This window comes from Penicillium argentinense (genome assembly GCF_028826775.1).
Source record: "Penicillium argentinense strain IBT 30761 chromosome Unknown utg000004l_segment0_segment0, whole genome shotgun sequence".
NCBI lineage: Eukaryota > Fungi > Ascomycota > Eurotiomycetes > Eurotiales > Aspergillaceae > Penicillium > Penicillium argentinense.
The window spans coordinates 3,107,128-3,127,476 of record NW_026622663.1 but is presented as its reverse complement, the minus strand read 5'-3'; the positions used below and the strand labels follow the sequence as shown (position 1 = coordinate 3,127,476).

The following is a 20,349-nucleotide window of genomic DNA, read 5'->3' as shown; positions in this document are numbered from 1 at the left end:
ACATAACTACCCGAGCAACGCCAAATCACGACAGCGCGTTTCTCTGCTCCCCATCTCTTCCTCTTCACCATCTTCACAGTTTCGTTCGCACTCCCATCTTCAGACTTCCCATCTGACCATTTCTTCGCGATTTAAACCGCATTACTTCATATCTTTTAACAAACTTCACTTCAATTTCTCGAATCAAGCTTTACCTGCCGGAAACCGGCGCGTCACAATGCGTACCCGTTCCAAGGGTCCCGTCTCCCCAAATTCTTACATGACGCTTGACGACAAGCCTGCTCGCCCCCGTCGTACGACTCGCAGTACTTCTGCCCAGCTGCAGGAATCACAGGAGCCCCGAACTGACGAGGGCCCTTCGACCTCAAAGACCGCGAAAGCAAAGGGCCGGGGCAAGAAACAAGCTGCTGCGAGACGTGGCCAGAAGAAGATTTCCAGAAAGTCGGCCAAGGCAGCGAGTCCTGAAGCTTCTAGCTCTCCTGCTGACACCAATGAACCCGTCAATTCGGTCATTCCATCAGTCGAAATCGACGACAAGTCGGGTAGTCCTGATCTCGACGATGCTGTCGCCCGTGAGTGCATCCCCCTCCGCCCCACTGTTGGGCTGTCGTCTGCGGCGACCTTCGCTGTAATGGGCAGCTTCAGCCCGTCGCTGGGCTCGCCCGCCGACGCTTCTACTTCCCCTATCCTCGTGCCACGGACTCCGTCACTCCCGGAGCTCGCGGTCGAGGAACCCTCTTCGATCTATTACACCCCTCCCGAAGCCCCCGAAGGCTACGAATACCGTCACTCAGACGAAATGATGAGGCTGATTGACCGCCTCCGGCGCGCAGGTCACCCTCGAGTTGGGCCCGACAGCCCTTACCTCTTCACCTCACCACCGCCAAAATTCCTTTTCAAGAAGGAAGGTGGGGCTAGCCCCAAGAAAACCGAAGATGTAGACCGGCCGACGAGAGTCATGAAGCGTCAGCCCCGTAGACGGCCTCCTCCCCGTCGTCTGCGGGCCAGCGCAAATAGCACACTAGGCCGCACAATCTTCCGGTTACCTGAACTTCTCGCTCAGAACGAAAAGTTACTTCGGAACGGTCAGGGCGACATTCACCATCAGCATGACAACGCGCCCGATTCAATTAACCAGGAATTGACTGAAACTGCACACGTTGGTGCTCCCGTGGCACCTGCTACTGACACTGCCTCTCAAGTTGTAGCAGACCCTGCTCCAGTCGAGGGTACGCCCTCTTCTCGTGTTCGGTGGGTTTTCAACGAGGTTTCTAGACGGTGGACGAATATTCGCGATCGAATTAGTGGAAATCGGCCGGCGGAGGCTCTGCGTTTGCCTGCTGCCGAACTGGTAGATTCAGCTCCGGAGACTCTTCCATTTGCCGCTGCCGAGCCGGTAGATCGATCCACAAAAGCAGATCCTTCGGCTGCTGCTGCACCGGTAGCACGACGCCGCCGCCGTGCCTACTCGCAACCCTGGTCACCTCCTGCCTCTTTCCACGATTCTCTCTACCCATGCGGATTCGACCCCGAGTTGAAAGCGCGCCTCTATGCAACAATTGAACGCCACAAAGCCGCTCAGGCTGAAGCAGCTCAGGCTAAAGCCGCCCAGGATAAAGCCGCCCAGGATAAAGCCGCCCTGGCTGATTCTCCCCCCCAGGCTCAAAAGCGCAAGCGGGAAGTATCTCCTACTGATGACATTCCAAACCCGGCCGGATGCAGCTATGGCATGGATTTAGACTATTTTGGCTTCACCGACGAAGAATACGATGCTGAAGAAAAACGCAGAGCTGCTGAGGAGGCCAAGCGTACGGAGGCCGAGCATGTTGCAGCGGGCGCGCCTAGCGCTAAGAAGCAGCGTCTCGGGCAGTGGCCACGTCGTTGGTCTACCCGACCCTCGACTGTTCGTAGCGCAAAGGACAAGCTTCTGTCGCCATCAAAGCGGCCTGGTTACGTTCCCAGTCCATGCTCCTATGCGGTGCCCGAGCTGTCACCAATTGACTCTAGCGGACTGGTGGCAGAGGACACCGCGGAGTCGGAGTTGCCTCCGCCAGCTGAGCGGAAGAAGTCCAAGAAATATAAGAAACCAGGTACGTTCGAAGTACCCTATTCCTCAGATGAAGAAGAAGCTTCGTCACCGGTGCCCATGGATTGGGTACATGATCCCAAGACACCGTCGGAAGTAGCACGGCTGCATCGAGCACTGAGATCGAGCCACTCATCAAACCCCTCACCTGCTGATATTGTGTCACCCACTGACATCCCGATGTCAGACGCCCCCTTGAGTTCTTCTTCCCCGGCCGACATTTCCATGGAAGACGCAGCCGAGGCGGCCAATTCGGCGGAGTCGACTTCAATTGACCGAATTCGCGGCAAGGTCGAGCAGTTCAAACCAAAGACTCCGAGCCGTCTCCGTGAAGCTTTAAAGTCTTCCATAAACAGCAACTCAAACATTTCTTCTCCGCCCGCTCTTACACCGGCGGATCCTACTCTGGATGATACTACACCCGCCGCTCCTGTCCCGTCCGCCTCTGCTCAGGAAGTTCCCACTCCCGACACCAGAACCTTCGCATCTGCTCCCTCTCCGGCTGCCCCTACGCCGTCTGCCCCTACGCCGTCTGCACCTGCGCCCGCTCTGGACGTTCACACTCCGGACGTCACATTTTTGGAGGCCGCTGACACCTCGCCTCTCCCTACTGGTGAAGGTATCGACTTGGACAATTTGAAGTGGCCCGAGCCAATCAGTCTGATCGATCAGCTTCGCTGGAATGGAATGGACCTTACCGACGAGGATGTCGCTGCGGCCGATAGGGAATGGAATGATCCAGTACAGAGAAAAAGACTCATTGACGAAATGATGGAAGTATGGAACAATGGCTGGGAGAACCGACCTTACAAGTTTGCTTAACTTTTTTGCAAGTCTGGTTTAAATTTTGCGCTTTTGTCTATTTTTGTTTAATGTATCGTCAATGTATGGTCAATTAGGGTTATCTAGCGCAAATACCCTTGAATACTTCAACGTCGCCCGAAATGTCGAACCCCTAGGAATACAAATCCATTCTTATCGATGTTCTTCTCTCTTATTGTTTCCCAGTCCAACCTTGATCCAAGCTACCAAGTCGAGGCTCTCTACCTTTTATATCACTGATTAGTTTCTAAGAGACTGATCATCCTAGGACACTCATGCTAAGGGTCTTTGACTCTATGTGATTCCCAATGACACCTTCTGCATCACTGCCTCTAATTAGCGGAACTAATAAAATGGCAAAAGTGGGGCCACCCAGAGGAATGAATTGACACAAGGCACTACGGCATCAATATTTCTGAGGTCCCTATTGATCAAATTGGGCAATCCGTTTTACAAGAGCCTACTTGTAACCCGAACTATTGTTGTTCCGGCTCCGACCGCCTCTGTGTCTTATATACTCCGTCCTCCCCTCCGCCTAAATATGGAGAGGGCGTTCTAGAGGGTCTCCTCTTAGGAGTTAAGGCGTCCCTTCTTAATAAAATAAGAGAAATAGTCCTTAGGATAATCAATAGCGCCTAAAAATATTGCCGACGCAGGAGGTTCTAGTCCGCTGAAGCATCCACTTTCTATTCATCTTTAATGTTCTGTACGATAATAACACCTAGAAAAATTAAGGTTTCCAGATTACAATATACTTAGTGCCAGTTTGGAAATCGCTACAGACAACTCCTTCCCAGTCACATACAAAATGGCCCTGGAGTTCCCCCCAGGGTAAAAAAAGAAAAGAAAATACACTAAACACAATACACTATAACCTCCACGGGCTAAATCGCTGAAACGACGTAACCTCTTCGCATGCCCAGAATGGCGTTGCGGACTACTTGTAGTATATGTGAGGTACTGAAATTGTGCTTGAACATATATTTCGATGCCTAATCAAAACCGGCAAATTCATCGCCACTGCCTGCCTCCTCTGAAGCATCGGCCTTGGCGGCACGTTTTGCAAGCCGCTGCTGCTCATTTTTGGCTCTGATTTCCTCGATCATGCGCTCTGTCTCGCGAGCCTTTCTCTTCTCCTCCTCTGGCAGCCGCTCCCACCTCTCTGTTTCCTTCCGGGACTTCTTAGATTCCTTGCGTCTGAACTTCTTGTCTCGTGCCTCTTGGTTTTGACTCCATGCTGTATTCTCGGCTGCGCGTCGCTTCCGCTGATCCTTCTGTTGATCACCCACTTGTGCGTATTCTTCCATCATTTCCTTACGCCGCTTCTCTCGCTGCTTGTCTTTGTAGGTATAATTATCCCAGTCAAGGCTGACGCCCAAAGTCCGGTCCCCAGTGAAATTGCGCAGCTCGGGCATCTTCGGCAGCTTGAGGAGCCCCCATGCTTTACCAAGAGCTTCCCAGTCAAGATCCGCGACTCGGAATATGCTGCTTGCTTGATGTTTGCTATAGCTGCGGAGCCAACTGACAAAAGCCTTTTGACCCTTATCGTGGTGAGCTCGGTCCTGTCGGATGAGCTTTCGAACGGCTTCCGTGGCAGCCACCGCATCTGCGTCAGAGGGTGGGGATGAAAGATTATAAGGAGCCACGGGGGTCTTGCGAACTTCCAAAAACGAAACGTAATCTTCTTCCCTCCCTGGATGAAGAAGAACAATACTGAGGCCTCGGCGTCCGGCGCGTCCAGCACGACCGCATCTGTGGATAAAAGTCTTCGGATCGGAGGGAGGATCAATCTGCACAACTAGGTCGACAGACGGAATGTCCAGACCTCGAGAGGCGACATCGGTGGTGAGGAGAATGGAGGGGGTTGTGGCGGTGGTGAAGCGAGTAAAGTTCTTTTGGCGGACATTGGCAGGGTGCTTGCCGTGGAGAGGGACCAAGAGAAATTCGTCTCCCAAAATTAGAGGAAGCATCATAGATAGATAATCCACACTGGAACATGTTGACACAAAGAATATTGTCTTCTGAGGCGTAGGCTGGACTGTTGTGAGAATTTGTTTGAGAATAGAGAATTTATGAGCTGGCGGTGCTGTCAAATAAGTCATTTGCAAACTGTTGAAAAAAGTCAGCATTCTGTTCTTGAGTTTCTTTTAGCGATCACAGGCATACCTTGCAGGTGTGCGCTTATCTTCAACGCCAGACCCGCCTTTCACCTTGACGGCTACCTTGACGGGGTTACGGAGACCCACACGAACGATCTGATCAACCGCTTCGCTGATGCTAGCGCTGAAAAGACCGGTCCTTCGCTGCTTCGGAAGATGACGCAAAATATTTTGCAGATCATCCTTGAAACCAAGATCAAGAAGCCTGTCCGCCTCATCCAGGACAAGCATTTCAAATGACGATTGTGGACAGTGCACATGGGGCGACGACAGCAGTTCTAAAAGTCTCCCGGGTGTTGAGACGAGCACGTTTGGGGATCGCTTGAGGAATGTACTGAGATCTTCCGCGGGCGATGTTGAGCCGCCCAGGAGGAGTTGGGGCACAACCTTTAGGACGGAAGATGAGGACTTTGATCGTGGCGCATCGCCTTCGGATGGGTTAATCGCTGCCGCCGATGGAGGATGGAATTCGAGTAATGACAGAAGCACTTGATAGATCTGAGAAGCTAGTTCTCTGTGTGGATGAAGAGGAAACATCAGTTTAAATGTTCTTGGCTGAAATTGCGGAGGGAGTTTACCTTGTGGGAGAAATGATGATTGCTCCGATATGATGCTTCTTGAGCGGCTCCTCAAGACGCAGAAGCTTCTCCACAACGGGAATTAGAAAGGACAGGGTCTTTCCGCTGCCAGTAACAGCCTCGACCACCACATCCTTATGCGCCATGAATAGTGGGATGGCGGAGGCCTGAACTGGCGTCATGCGCGTGAAGCCCAAGGAGGCCACAGCGTCAAGTGCCCATTGTGATAGCGGAGGTGTGAGCGCATCCCACGCTCGCGAGGACGAGGGGGGTTTCGGCTTCGGAGCCATTAGTGAGCTCGGGCGATTTTGCACTCCTTGAGAGAACGAACCCAGTTTGATCTGGTCAAGCTTGGTCCAAGACCCAAATGTCATCGCAAAAAAAAAAGTCTTATCGATAAGCTTCACCAGCACGTGACAGGGGCGGCATTGGGCGGATACCGGATGCACCGTCTACTTCTTTTCGCATTGCGCCTAGCACTGCCTCGTTCGAATAGCGGTCTGCCGATTTTACTTTTACGTGTCCAGTGCGCTTATAATGCGCCGTGTTTTCATTTCGTGCTCCAACACCTGGCATCCCTGGTCGACCTTGCGCGGGCGCCCCGAAAGAACGATCGCCCATCATTGAGTCGTTAGGAAGATCACTGATACCCTGCGGCAGTCTTGCCTGCGACAGCGCAACCACCTGCGCACGACCACTGGCCGGTATCATTCGAACCCAGGCACTTCCACCCTTCACTGTGCGATCGCCCGATATGCCTTCAACACCCGACAACGTCCCAGAGACTCCCCGAGTCATCTCCCCATCGCCCTCCTTCTCCGACAGATCTGACGCACGTGACGAGTATCCTGCACCGACAACACGCTCAGCATCGCGTCGCCAACACCTGTCGGGGGTCTCAGAAGAGAGTTCTGGCTCGGGCAGATCTCGTAGCCCGCCCCCGGTGACACCTAGGGGGTCAACACGACAACGCCGGTCAAACCCGATGATTCCAGCCTCGCCGCCATCTGCCAATGGGAAAGACTCCAATGGTTTTCTGTCGCCAAAACTTCCAGATGCCTTGCGTGACGTTTCGCGATCACCATCACCGCTGGGTCTCATTCCTCTGCATTCCCGCTATCGCAATTTCATTCACCGCCATGAAATACCTCGCAAACTGTTGCACGTATCGATCGGGTTCTTAACCTTAGGCCTCTATAGCCGAGGAATCCAGACACTGCAAATTACCCCAGTGCTCTTCTCTGCGCTAGTACCCATCGCAGTCACCGACATTGTCCGCCATCGCTCAGAGAAAGTCAACAAATTTTACATTCGCTGCGTAGGAGCGCTCATGCGCGAGACCGAGGTCTCTGGCTACAATGGTGTGATCTGGTATCTCCTCGGCGCCTACGTTGTCCTACGCTTTTTCCCCAAAGATGTTGGTGTGATGGGTGTCCTCCTTCTCAGCTGGTGCGATACCGCCGCTTCTACAGTTGGCCGTCTATACGGTCGTTACACGCCCCGCCTCCGACCCGGAAAGAGTCTGGCTGGCACCCTGGCCGCCTGGTTTGTCGGAGTCGTCACCGCCGCGACCTTCTGGGGCTGGTTTGTTCCTTACATAGGAACTTTCCCCAATGACCCTGAAGATGCATTCATGTTTACTGGTCGCTTGAATTTGCTTCCAAACTGCGTTCGGGGTCTTCTGGGATGGCGACCCTCATCGTCTGGAGTCATCTCCGGTCCTCTGGCCCTCGGCGTCATGAGCGTTGTGTCTGGCGTTGTGGCGGCCGGCAGTGAATTCATTGATCTATGGAGCTGGGATGATAATTTGACAATCCCCGTCCTGAGTGGGCTTGGGCTTTGGGGATTCCTGAAGGTATTTGGCTGAATATAGGATTCATTTCTATCATATATTGTGTTTTTTTGATGGCACAGAAGAGACATCCCTCCTCATGGACTGGTGTTTAATGTTTAGATGATTGGCCGCTTTAAATTTCTCGGGCATGGCATTGCATCAGATTTGATTTCTTGCTTAGCACAGGCGCACTGTCGATGCATTTCTGCCGATATAAATATTACTATTCTATTCGTTGCGTAGGTGCAGATCTCCTAGACATGGCTCAAAAATGCAGGGCTCAATGTGAACAAAAGCTTAGGCGGCATACGGAATTGAGAACCGATGCCGATTGGCGGTGCCAGCCACTTCAACAATCGAATAGACCAGTCTGGGAAAGCACCAACGTTAATAACATCGATATCGGAGCCTAAAACCCAGCGACCAGAATTAGTTGAAAATAGAATCGTCGATTTTCTTCGTATTATCGGTTTGCTGTGCACTCGGCTATCTAAAGTCAAGGACGTAGCTAGACGGGAATGTAGGTCAGAGTAGGAGCTCGATTATTCCAAGCAATTTATATTGGTAATTCCTATTTTAAGCATCGTAAAACCTGCTCTACATTAGCAACAACAATTGTTGTATTGCTCGGAATGCTCTGCTATCACTATGGGATGGTAGTAATTGCGGGAGTCGGCTTCGGAATGGCGCCTCCGAGGTGTCGGAGGAGGAACGAGCGTGCCGAGCGCCGTCGTCGCACCAGCAAAGTCTGGGTCTGCCCCTCCGTATATGAACTGGCACTCTGGCCATTTGCATTGCCTCATTTTCAGTCCACTGCCTTGTCCTTGCACTTGCCAGGCTCATTCAACGTCACAGAATAACCAAAGCATTGCCTGTGGAAAGAAATCCGAGGCACCGTTACATCATGGATCAATCACAATTCCGAGCTGCAGCTCACTCTGCCATAGATGACAGTATGTTCCAAAACCTCTGATTGTACCGATAAGTCTGACTCGAATTCCAGTCATCAACCACTTCGATTCCATGCCCGAACAAAGAGTTCTCCCGACCGTGGAGCCAGGCTATCTGCGTTCGTTGGTACCAGAGAATCCTCCCAATGAGCCTGAAGAATGGGCGACTATCCAGAAGGATATCGATTCGAAGATTAAGCCAGGTTTGACGCATTGGCAGTCCCCAAATTTCATGGCGTATTTCCCAGCCGGTGTGACGTACCCCAGTATCCTGGGCGAGATGTACTCGGCAACATTCAATGCTCCCGCTTTCAACTGGCTTTGCTCTCCAGCATGCACAGAACTAGAAACCATCGTCATGGACTGGATGGCCAAGGCTCTAGGAATGCCAGATTGCTTCTTGAGCTCTTCAAAGGGAGGCGGTGTCATCCAGAACAGTGCCAGTGATGCGATTGCTACTGTCATCACCGCTGCTCGCGAGCGAAGAGCGCGGGAACTGGCATTGGCGGATGGGATGAAGGAGGGCACTCCCGAGTACGAAGACCGGAAAATCGAGCACCAGGGAAAATTTGTGGCGATCGCCAGCGACCAAACGCACAGCAGTGCTGCCAAAGGTGCTCTAATTGCCGGTACTCGTTTCCGTGCCGTCCAGACTCAGCTAGCAGATAACATGGAGATGACTGCTCCCCGTCTGCGAAAGGTATTGGAAAAGTGCGAGAAGGACGGTCTAATTCCTTACCATCTGACTATGACCCTCGGGACTACCAACTCCTGCAGCATGGATCGGTATGCTGAGATCACGGCTCTCTTGCGAGAGAAACCGGAGTGGCAACGGATTTGGGTTCACGTCGATGGTGCTTATGCCGGTGCATCTCTCATCACAGAAGAATGCCAGTATATTGCGAAGGATTTCGGGGAGGGTGTTGATAGTTTCAACATGAACATGCACAAGTGGCTGCTGGTTAACTTTGATGCAAGGTTTGTCACTCAACCTCTCTCGGAGGCAGCGTCCACTCGGCTAATTTTTTACGATAGCGTTCTCTTCATCCGAAACCGCGTCGATCTTACCAATGCATTTGACATGACGCCCACTTATCTTCGCAATGCATACTCTGATTCGGGCACCGTGGTTGATTACCGTAATTGGTCTTTCTCTCTCGGCCGCCGGTTCCGAGCCCTCAAGATTTGGTTTGTTATGCGCAGCTACGGCCTGAACGGCATGAAGGCCTATATTCGCAAGACCATGGGTCTCGGTGATATATTCGCGGACCTTGTTCGGGGTCGACCGGATTTGTTTGAGATTGTCACTAAGCCAGCATTTTGCTTGACTGTCTTCCGAGTGAAGAACCCGCAGGTGCCAGTTCATGGTGTCAATGGATCAGCCGGCACAGCTTCTGTGAGTAAACGAGATGAAACCTCCGACTCTCTGACGAAGAAGGTGTATGAACTGGTCAACTCCCGTGGTGAGATCTTCATCACTTCTACTGTCATTGATGGGGTCTATGTTATTCGGGTTGTGAGCTCCAACCCTATGGCCGAGGAAAAGTATGTTCGAAACGCCTTTGACATCATGGTCCGTACCGCCGAGGAGGTGCGGCAGCAGCAGGATTAGACCTCTATTGAGGGGTTACAAAATAAGTACTATATAAAATCATCTGAATAGAAAGCTAGAAAAGACGCAATGCACTAGTGTACTATCAATATTCCTAGAAGCTGACATTCCTTGCGACGAATTGTACCCCAATTGACCTGATTTTGATTTTCAATTCTTTGTGATAATTTTGCTCATTTAATCAAGAGATGAAAGTAGTTTTCTTCGAATGCCTTTCCTTATTATGCGGTTTGATTCTACGACAGGCGCAATGCGCAACCTAACTCCGCGATTGCTTTGTGGATCTCCGCCTCGTCGCAGACCACGTAAGCCGCCGGACGCCTCGGCATTCCTTTCCGCGTTCCGAACGGCACCACGTCTCTTCACTACAAGCACCCAAGGCATACCGAGAAACGGCCTTGGAGACCCGATAACTGCACCAAGAAGATGAGTGCAGAGAGCCAAGTCCTAGACATTGAGCCTCCCTCATCCGAAAGAGCAAACAAAAGGGCCAGATACACCCAAATTGCTTGGTACGCCGAACCTCCGATTCGAAGAGCAAGGCTGACCGCCCCAGCAACGAATGTAAACGACGCAAGCTAAAATGCAGCGGTGGTACGACTTGTACACGTTGTATACGGGACAAGGTAACCTGTGTTTATGCAACGAATCGCGTATTGTCTCAGCCGGGGGAATTCAAGGATGCACGGTACGATCTCACTTGCCATTCGGATAACAGGCCGAAATACTAAACATCTGCAGAGTTGGCCCACGATTTCGTGCTATGGATGAGCAGCTCCAGGCTCTACAGTGGCAAATACAGAATTTGTCGAGCCGTTTGATTAAACTCGAATCTGCAAGTCCTCAGTCAGCAGCTACACCAAAGAGCTCAGATGCAAGTGGAATGCATCGGATTCTAAACGCACCAAAATCGCCATCCTACATTGGACCAACGAGCGCAGAATTCGGTCTGAGGCGACCACTAAACTCTACCCGGATTGACAATGAAGAACACCTGGCCGATGACACGGAAATGTCAGCTACCGCGAGCCCTGTCGTTTCAGGGCGAGAAGATGCCTCTTTCCCTGGTAATGCAATGACCCTGGGCCTTGCAGACGCCTTGCGTCTAGTGCAGGTGTATGAAGATAGCGTCGGGATTATGTACCCTTGTGTCGACCTGGATAGTGTTCGCGTATATTTACGTGAATATTATCGCTCAAACGGCATAGATGTCATCAGCAGCACATCGGAGTCGCTGGCTCAAGACTCGCCTGACCAAGTCTGGTTTACAGCTCGAGACATCCAAGTTCTGAAAATAATTCTGGCTACTGCTCTTCTTGCGGAGTCACATGGAAGAAGTGAATTCGCAGCTCAGCTTGCAGATAGCGTTGAAGATCGATTTGCGCCTCGATTCAAGGTGGCCGAGGTGGATATGAAAGAAATTTTGATCATGACATTACTGGTAAGCCTTTCGACACAACACTCTTTCGTTCCGGAGCATTCGGCTAATTCTACATGCACGTCTAGTCGGTCTTTCATTCATACCGCGACGACGAAGTCATTTCCTGGCGATTGATCCGTTGTGCATCTAGCGCCGCCATGGAACTCGGCTTGCACCGCCAAGAAACATGGCAGAGAACAGGAGGTGTCTTCCCAGGCGAGCTTGCATGGACCTGGGCCAAACGGCTCTTCTGGTGCATTTACGTGCTTGATCGGAAATGGTCTTTCGGTACCGGACTTCCATTTGGCATTCAGGATGTCGACATTGATACGAATCTCCCAGAGCCGGGCGATTCGACCCCATATCTAACCTGCATGATCTCTCACGCGCGTTTAAGTACAAAGATCTGGGGGCTCATCATGAACTGGCCGAATCGTTCCCGGGTAGCGACCTCAGACCAATGTGCCTATTTAGACACACAAGTGCAACAATGGATATGGTCCATCCCACACGAATTGCGCTTTGATCTGAGCCAACAGCAAGAAAGCATTGTTAGAACAGAAGACTCGCCACAAAAGGACCGCCTAATGATACTCCAGGTGCTTCTTGCTCTACAGGGTAATCAGCTACGAATCCTCGTGTATCGACAAAATCTTCTCAGCAGCGAAAACATTGTCGAGGATCCCCAAAGCGCGTCTACGGCAGTTGAAACAGCCAAACGAACGATTCACATTCTCCAACATTTCAGTGGAGTCTCACAAACTTATTTCAAAAGACCAGAGCCTTTCAATTATTTCTTGATTTCTGCCCTGGCGGCTCTCTTCTTGGCCGTTCTACACGCACCAAATACCTTCCGTCGAGTTTGTCGACCAGAATTCTATACAGCTGTAGAGCTTGTCCGCCGATCAGCGACACAGGCTCGGACGTCAAGACGCTTGCAAAAGATCATTCGCAGTCTGAAACAAATTCAGCTACATAAAAACGGCAATAGGCGACAATCGTTTGGGAGTCATCAGCCTTCGCCAGTGCCCGGAAATGCTGAGAGAGACCCGGAACCAAGCCAACTCTCAGCAGTACAACCTCATCCGGTTGGGAATCGAGATCTATGGGACCTAACCTCAGCATCTCCAGGTGCAACATCACAGAATGTTCATAGTTCAAACAATGCCTATGACATGTCCGGCACTTTTTGGTCGACGTCGCCTAAGGTCATAGCTGAGACGGAACCCAATATGTGTGAGGACTTGAGCAGCTTCTTTGAAACTGCCGGAGATCTCTATTTCGATCATCAGACCGCAGATCTTCCAAGGGATGTGGATATGGGATTCTTTGCTCCGACCGGTTTACAGTCGTCCGTTGGCGTCGATCCATTTGAAGCCGACAATGAGGCTTTGACAAAGGTTATGGCTGACTTACTCTAAATCGAGGTACTGCAGCTGTCGGAGACAATACACTTAATGACATGACGGCATCGAGTTGGTATGTTCATATGCGCAGCATGCTTGAGATTGTTTCGGCTCTACACCCGTGAAGATTGCAATACTCCAAGTAGGTTAAAGGAAGACGGCCAAATGAAACGCAAAGAAGGAGCTTCAGGTATGCCGGGTACTTTGACATGATTGTACAACTTTAGAAATGCTATATGCACCTATATACACAGGGTAATGTCCGCCGGGTGGGGCTTTCCTGTCTGGGCTGCCGCCGGCTTTATGAGGGCGATCAGAGTCAGACTAAATTTCAGTCCGCCTTCAGGCTCAGTGAGATGGTCATACTACAGTCATGTGATTGATCGGTGACCAATTATGGATGCTCAGTGATCGCTGAGTGACCACGCAGTTACTGCTTACTCACCAAGACTCATTGTCCGGTTAGCGATAACTAACCACCTTTTCTTCCAAGCCCATATCAGACTGTGCCTGAAAAAGGACATGCCCCACAGGGCCATGTATTCTGTCATAATTAGCGCGTTAAGAGTATATAGCTGGTATCGACATTTGAAGGCTAAACCTATTTTAGGAAGGCGGAAGGCCGTTTGTCGAACTCAGTTATCGAAGTCAACTATCTATTTCCTGACCTGGGTCCTACTCATGATCGTATCGACGGCTTGGAGTCCAGCCCCTCCGCCTCCTCCACCTTGGTGTCTTCCCCTCTTTATTCTTTCCCATTCCATTCTCGAACTTCGAGATCTCAATTCTCGTGGACTGGGTGTCTCCAACATGCTGCTAAAGAAGTTACCCCTCGGTCTCCGCCAATCAGATCGCTCAAAATTTATACACAGTTTCCAAGCGTCACGTCTGAGAACACTCCGACCTTCACACATCCAAGTGGCCTGCTAGAAAACTTACATCCCTGAGCCACAACCCGCCCGACTAGTTGACCGCTCAACGCAAAATTATTCCTAATACGGGGTCTATATGTGTTTGATGATGTGTTAAGCAGGACAGACAGCGGTCGGGGGGGGGGGGGGCGCGGAGCCCACCAGTATACAGTCAACCTCAAACTTTATCCAAAGCCTAGCGGTGCCTCCGAACACATCGCAAGGTGAGATTTGTGCAGACAAGAGAATGTCGAAAACTCAATCGCCCGAAAGCAGACTCCGACGACCTGGCTGTTGAGCTCGCTCTGGCGAACATGAAAATTCAGAAGTTGGGATAGGAAAACCAATCTCTTCGCCACCTACACCGAGGACTACAAGACTTCCTACAAAATATCATCGAAACTAAGAGAACTTATTAATATTAAAAATGTAACAGACCCGTTCTGTGATCGGTACTGGGTCGAGGCCAACAGTGGCTACTCTGTGGGGAAGGCGTACTCCTTCCGTGCACGACCCACGTTCGACAGCCATTTTGCGCTGGCTGCGTTGTCTGGAGCGAACACTTGGTCCTCTTGAGTACTCATTCTATTTGGCTTTTCTACTTGGCATTGAATAGCTTTTATCATTTGATTCGCGGATCTCTCTCGAGCTACGTGCGATGAACCTCCATCGTGATGTATGGTCTCTCGGTTCGACAACAGTTACTGTTGGAAATTGGAAAAAGGAGGCTGACTGCTGCTGGGCTCCGGCTTCGACAAATCCAAGGCTGAGCTTTGTGGTGGAAATAGGATTGTCAGAGTCTGCGAGACAACTTACTCTTGATGCGCGCGGTTGGCTTGAGACTTACTCCTCATCTGTGAAAGTTGTGGCCATGATTAGCATTAAACACGAAAACCCCGAGATCATCTTGCACCGATGGGAATTGTTTCCCCGAAGCGATGGCGTCCTTACGAGGTCATCCCCTCCTTTGGCGCGTCGTACTGCATTCCTCAAATTATTTCGAACGAATAATATGACATCTGTCACCGGAGAGTCTAGCATGAATGGAACAACTACAACTACTACACAACTAGATCTACCCTTCGACAAGGTTGTTGGCCGTCCTCCTCACCAGCCCCTAGAGAGAGACTTAGTGATAACCGAGCAAGAGCTGAGAATTTTTGCCGAGGATATCTGGAGGTTGCAGTGTCTCCTATAAGTCGTCTCGATTCTGATCTATTCAGGCGGAATTGCTAATGTCTTATGTGTTTATGCTGATGGCTGTTCTTATTTTAACATTACTTGACTATTGTGGGCCTCTGTATGATAATATCGCTGCTTTGTCTGGGCCATCTCTCTCTTCCTTTGTTTTTCCTCTCCAGCCTTATTGTCTTGGTAGGAATATACTTTATTAGTCAAGACAAATTTATTTTAAGTTGCGAATAGCATCTTGAAAATAACCTAGCATCCACTGTATGTCAAGCGGAATTGGACTATGATGATTAAGGTTTGGTAAAAAGGACGCTTGAAAGAATGGCGTTGAAGGTAGCTATTTCCGGCGCCCGATTCACCGTCACTTAACGTTGGGGCAATATGCAGTCGGATCCCGTTGGCAGGAACGCCGGGAACTTGCTAGAATCGCTAGCCCGAAATTAAAACAATGCCGCTGTTTCATTTTTTACCAACGCCAGTCTCTATTGATTGAACGGAATGTAAATTTGCCAATATTGCGGGGTATCAAAAAATCAAATCATGTCCACGATGCTGATTCGGGGAGGTCGCTTCTTCTTTTTCTCGCCCTCTGTCGTACATTCTCGGAAAGATTCAGTCAACTCATCAACTTCACACCAAAAACCGTTGAAAGTCCTGATGCTGTCGGCGTGGCCAGTTGTCTGTTTAAGTTCCGAACTTTCAGCATGTTTCTTGGAGTATTTTGGCTCTTTTTCCGGTTCTTCGCAAGACTGTGTTGGTGAGGGCGGGCTTTCTTTATGATCGTTGTTCTTCAACAGAACTTTATGTCGAGAACGGCTCGTGCAAGGACTCCGCCTTGTGGAAGTCTCCCCTGATGGCACTAAATAATCAAGCTTCCCTAGGCTTGGAATGGATTTGTTCTGCTTGTCCTTCGCTTGATCCGTGGCACTGGGTCTCTGGGAGCGACCACGGGGTGGCTTCTCAAGATGCTCATCACGATGGGTTACCGTTAGCGACAAGGAGCTGATCGCCTTTTCCAGGTCTTCTACCTCATTTGCCTTTTTTTCTCTGTTGTTGGACATTTTGGGTGACGGGGCTGGGTGTGCAAGACGGTTGTTTTTGTATTCCGGCTTTGCAGCCAAATGATCCATCTTGATTACCCTGCGGCGTCTGGGGGCGGGCGAAACAGATGTATCGACGACTGGAGAGAAGACTTCATCAAACACAGCCTCACCAGTGGCCAGGACGCTAGCTCGAGCTCGTACACTTCCTCGAGTCGCTAAAGGATGGCATTTCGCTGTAGGTGTTGGTGATATTGTGCACGAGTTCGAGAATGTTCCCACGAGATCATCTACCTCTTGCGAAGAAAGGACCCCATAGCGGAGATCTCGTTGCTCCGGATACATGCTCGGAGAGGAATTATACTCCTCGAGATCGATGGACTCAGTGGAGGAGGAACCATTGGGAAAATCTGACGTTTCGTTTTTCGCTGTCGTACTGGGCATAGCGGCTTCCAGCAAGCGCGTCTTGACGGGAGGAGACAACTCGTGTTTTTCCTTGGTGAGGGTGCCGTACTTCAAAATGCTGCCTCGTTTCATTCCTGGGTCGATAGGACCCTTCTTTTTGGGCCCTGTCCGTCGACTGGTTGTTTTCTTCGGAGCAGCCTTGTTGTTGGCCTTCTTAGTCTGTTCGTCTTCCCAGCTCTTGACAATATCAGGAACCCCAAGTTTGGCTATCGTTTCGAATATCCAAATTTTCTGAACTGCCATCGGGTCATAGCGGGGTGTCACCCGCGATTTGGAGGGTGACGGTGGTACTAACTCATCGGCCGCTTCTGGATCATCTTCTTGCTCTACTGGATCCACCATGTCTTGAGAAGGCTCAATCTCCGGCACGGCCTGAGGGTTGGGTGTCTCTGCGAGTAGATCGATGCCAACAACATCGATTGGCAAAAAATCGGTTTGAAGCTCCGTCATGCCGTCTGTGCCAAAGTTTGCCCGGCTTCTGTAAAATTTCTGAAGCCATGGCGTATCGCAATCAGGCGCCAGTGTACCATTGGTCAGGTCAAGCACGGGTCGTTGCAGACGAAGTCTGTAAGACAAAAGAGGCTCTGATAGGTTTCTGATCACCTTTCTTGCTCCGGACCGGTATTTCCACTCGAAGTGCTCCGCGGCAAAGCTTCTGATTGCCAGCGGATCAATGTCTTGATCCCACGCATGTCTCAGGCTCCTTCTCAAGGTTTCCATTCCGTCCTTGTTGGACACAATGGGCTCGGCATAGTATTGTAGGATTGTTTGGTCAGGAAAAGTCTTCGGAATCCGGACGGCCTTGTGTTTGGTCGTGAAATACCCGCTTTCGTTCTCTTCCAGTTCAAACTGCAAACGATCTCTCCAGTCATTCAATTCCGACTCCATATCCGGAGAACGCGAAGTAATGATCTCGAGAAGATCTTCACCAAAGCCGGCCTTGGCGATTTCGGCCGCCAACTTGTTTCCGCATTTTGGCACACCAGACGGCAGGTAGTCACCGCCGCTGAGCATGGCAATCAAGATCATCCCTGCTCGATTGAAAGGCACATTTGGAGAATAGAACTGGTTGTCCGTATTCGTATTATAGCGAGTGACGTGAGTTGCGGCGCCTGAACCGGTGCCGCTTTCCTTTGAGAAACTCTTGATCATGAAGGTGGAACCGAACATCAAGGTGTCAACGTCATTACTCATCACAGCATCTACGACGCCGGCCTCTTGCAGTCGCGCGCATTCTGCCTCAGCTTCACCTGGCGCGACATGCCAAGGGAATTTGAAGTGGCTGATTAAATCTTTGGATCTCTGGATGATCGGCGCATTACCATGGCCTCGAGTCGACTTGCCTCGTTTGAAGGGAGGCTTCTGTCTACCATCGTAGACAAAAAGAGGGTGGATTGGCAAGGCGAGCAGTTTCAAAAGCCGGTAGAACAAGGTTCGGAGCTCTGGATTTCTACCCCCACGACTAGCTTGGACTTGAAAAAGCCAGATGGAAATATCGACCGCAATTCGAATAGGCCTCGACTCGCGCTCTAGGTGCGACACTGCCAATTTTGATAGCGCAATACGCTCACCAGCGCCAATGGCACTGACAAGCCTGTCGTAAGTTAGCCAAATCTTCGAAGCAAGGATGTTTTCTGCCACTGCCCACATGGCCCAGAAGCGGCAATGATAACACTTAGGGATGTCCTCGCGCGGACCCATCCCATTATATATATCTGCTCGCGATCGCCCAAGTGAGCGCGTTCAAGGGGTGACAGTAGGCTTACCCAGGAATTCCCATCGTGTCTGCCCTGGAGTCTGCGTATGTTGCAGCTTAAAACCCGCGCGGGAGAGCCATAGGGGGAAGGAGAAGTGAGGTTGAAATGGCGAGCTGCAGGTTGACGGAAAGTAAATAAACCACGGCCCGATGAAGATCCGTGCCTCAGCTCTCCGACTCCGAGCTTGTCACCAACACCTGTTCGAGAACCACTGCTCGCACCAATTCGAAATTCTCGGTTGCGCAAAAAAGCAAAGGCATCACCCTGACCGTATCTGATGGTTTGCCAGACTCGGTCGACACGTTGCTGAAGCGAGTTCCCCACCTTGGCGGACTTTGTTGCTCTGAGGGGCAACCCAAACGTGCGCACCACCCATGGCGAGCACGACAGCCACAACCAGCGAACACAAACACAGAATGTCTGCAACGTCTAGTCTACGCCATAGCCAAACCGCGCGGCCCTCCTCACCCCACACTCCGCAGCAGCAGCTCCGTTCGGGAAACACCTCATTTGCCAGCACCACGTCGCCTGGCTCATCCTTTCGAAATGAAGACGATGCGATAATTTTCGAGATTGGTACACGGTGGCTTCGAGCTGGCTTCGAGGGCAATGGCACACCAATCTGCGTGAAGAGGTTCGGGCCCGAGGAATCGAGGAGAGTGGCAGACTACCGAGGATGGATTCGGGGCGAAGCAGGCGCTGGCCCACTACTCAAACCCATGAATGCGGAGGACTGGGTCCGGGAATATGAATTGTGGCAATCTGACCTCAGGAAGGCTGACCTAGGACTGATTGAGGACAAGATCGAGCGCGTCTTTCGTGAAACCTACAATCAGTACCTGTTAACCGATGCAGGCACGTCCCGGCTCGTCCTGACCCTGCCAGCCCTCATGCCTCATCCGCTGCTATCGTCGCTCCTTTCCACGCTCTTCAGTCGCTGGCGTTTCCCCAGTATCACCCTTCTTTCGAGTGCCACCATGTCCGCGGCGGCGGGGGGTCTACGGTCTGCTTTGGTGGTTGATCTTGGATGGGCTGAAACTACAGCAACGGGGATATACGAATACCGAGAGGTTGTTACAAAACGGAGCACAAGATCTATGAAGTCGCTCATGCAGGAGATGGGGCGTTTCCTCTCTGGACTGGCTTCTGGCAGCACCCAGGAGGATACTTCAGATGAGGATATTTCTGTGGGATTCACATATTGCGAGGAAATCGTGAGCAGATTTGCTTGGTGCAGTCCCGAAGCAGGAGAGAGTGAAGCGCAGTCAGAAACGGAACGCGATATCTCGATACCTTCGCCCAAAAATCCGGAGCATGAGTACACAGAATTGCCATTTTCTCGCTTGGCAGATCCCGTGGAAAAGGTTCTTTTTGCACTAGGAACCGCAGAGAATGAGCTGGATGATGAAGAAAAATCGATCCCTCTGCTTGTTTACAACACTCTACTCTCCTTGCCGCCGGATGCGCGAGGAACTTGTATGGCTCGCATCGTTTTCGTCGGGGGTGGATCTCGGATCCCTGGATTGCGCCAGCGGGTTTTGAATGATGTCCAGAAGTTGATTGATCGACATGGATGGAGCCCCATTCGTGGCCAAGCTCTTGAACGACAGCGACAGCGTATGGAAGAGTTGAAAATTTCTTCGCAGAAGCGTACCCAAACCCCTGAAGCGAATGGAGACAACACTCCCTCAAACGATGATTCAAAACCCGATCCTTCGAAAGAAGAGCCAGAGCTTGATTTCGTCGAACAAAAGCTGCGCCGGCAAAACAAAGACACACCGATTCCTGTGCAAGGAATTTTGCGTGAAGTAGAGTCTCTCGGGGCTTGGGCTGGAGCCAGTCTGGTTACCAGCCTGAAGATCCGTGGAATGGTTGAGATCGAACGAGAGAAGTTCCTGCAGCATGGGTTGGCTGGCGCGACTCGAGACCTCGAGCAGCCTATTCCCGATCGTCGATCTGGACTCCGAGCGGGCGACCGGTCGAGCTGGACTCTCGCTGGATGGGCATGAACATATCGCCTTTAATGTACCGATAGAGAGTCCTTTTTTGCTCTTGTTATGCTATGCGCGATTGGTAAATAGCATTTGGATACCCCCTATTATGAACATATAATTCAAA

At 51.0% G+C, this 20,349-nt stretch overlaps 7 protein-coding genes across 7 annotated transcripts; 5 read left to right on the top strand and 2 right to left on the bottom strand.

Moving 5' to 3' along the window:
• Nucleotides 1–217: 217 nt before the first annotated feature.
• Nucleotides 218–2,908, top strand: N7532_004086 (uncharacterized protein; the record flags this gene model as incomplete). The annotated part of the gene is made up of 1 exon (XM_056616580.1): nt 218–2,908. The coding sequence occupies one exon, from the start codon at nt 218–220 to the stop codon at nt 2,906–2,908; it is 2,691 nt and encodes an 896-aa protein (XP_056476937.1).
• A 992-nt stretch (nt 2,909–3,900) lies between these two features.
• On the bottom strand, nt 3,901–5,935 carry spb4 (ATP-dependent RNA helicase SPB4; the record flags this gene model as incomplete). Its single annotated transcript, XM_056616579.1, has 3 exons — nt 3,901–5,017; nt 5,075–5,581; nt 5,646–5,935. The coding sequence occupies 3 exons, from the start codon at nt 5,933–5,935 to the stop codon at nt 3,901–3,903; spliced, it is 1,914 nt and encodes a 637-aa protein (XP_056476936.1).
• Nucleotides 5,936–6,399: 464 nt separating this feature from the next.
• Nucleotides 6,400–7,512, top strand: N7532_004084 (diacylglycerol/polyprenol kinase family protein; the record flags this gene model as incomplete). The annotated part of the gene is made up of 1 exon (XM_056616578.1): nt 6,400–7,512. The coding sequence occupies one exon, from the start codon at nt 6,400–6,402 to the stop codon at nt 7,510–7,512; it is 1,113 nt and encodes a 370-aa protein (XP_056476935.1).
• An 871-nt stretch (nt 7,513–8,383) lies between these two features.
• N7532_004083 (putative aromatic-L-amino-acid decarboxylase) lies at nt 8,384–10,041 on the top strand (the record flags this gene model as incomplete). Its single annotated transcript, XM_056616577.1, has 3 exons — nt 8,384–8,432; nt 8,483–9,407; nt 9,465–10,041. The coding sequence occupies 3 exons, from the start codon at nt 8,384–8,386 to the stop codon at nt 10,039–10,041; spliced, it is 1,551 nt and encodes a 516-aa protein (XP_056476934.1).
• Nucleotides 10,042–10,467: 426 nt separating this feature from the next.
• N7532_004082 (Zn(II)2Cys6 transcription factor) lies at nt 10,468–12,882 on the top strand (the record flags this gene model as incomplete). Its single annotated transcript, XM_056616576.1, has 4 exons — nt 10,468–10,553; nt 10,598–10,729; nt 10,783–11,482; nt 11,548–12,882. 4 exons carry the CDS (start codon nt 10,468–10,470, stop codon nt 12,880–12,882), a joined length of 2,253 nt encoding a protein of 750 aa, XP_056476933.1.
• Nucleotides 12,883–15,502: 2,620 nt separating this feature from the next.
• Nucleotides 15,503–18,254, bottom strand: N7532_004081 (crossover junction endodeoxyribonuclease; the record flags this gene model as incomplete). Its single annotated transcript, XM_056616575.1, has 2 exons — nt 15,503–18,068; nt 18,241–18,254. The coding sequence occupies 2 exons, from the start codon at nt 18,252–18,254 to the stop codon at nt 15,503–15,505; spliced, it is 2,580 nt and encodes an 859-aa protein (XP_056476932.1).
• A 393-nt stretch (nt 18,255–18,647) lies between these two features.
• On the top strand, nt 18,648–20,240 carry N7532_004080 (putative actin-related protein RO7; the record flags this gene model as incomplete). The annotated part of the gene is made up of 1 exon (XM_056616574.1): nt 18,648–20,240. One exon carries the CDS (start codon nt 18,648–18,650, stop codon nt 20,238–20,240), a length of 1,593 nt encoding a protein of 530 aa, XP_056476931.1.
• Nucleotides 20,241–20,349: the final 109 nt, after the last annotated feature.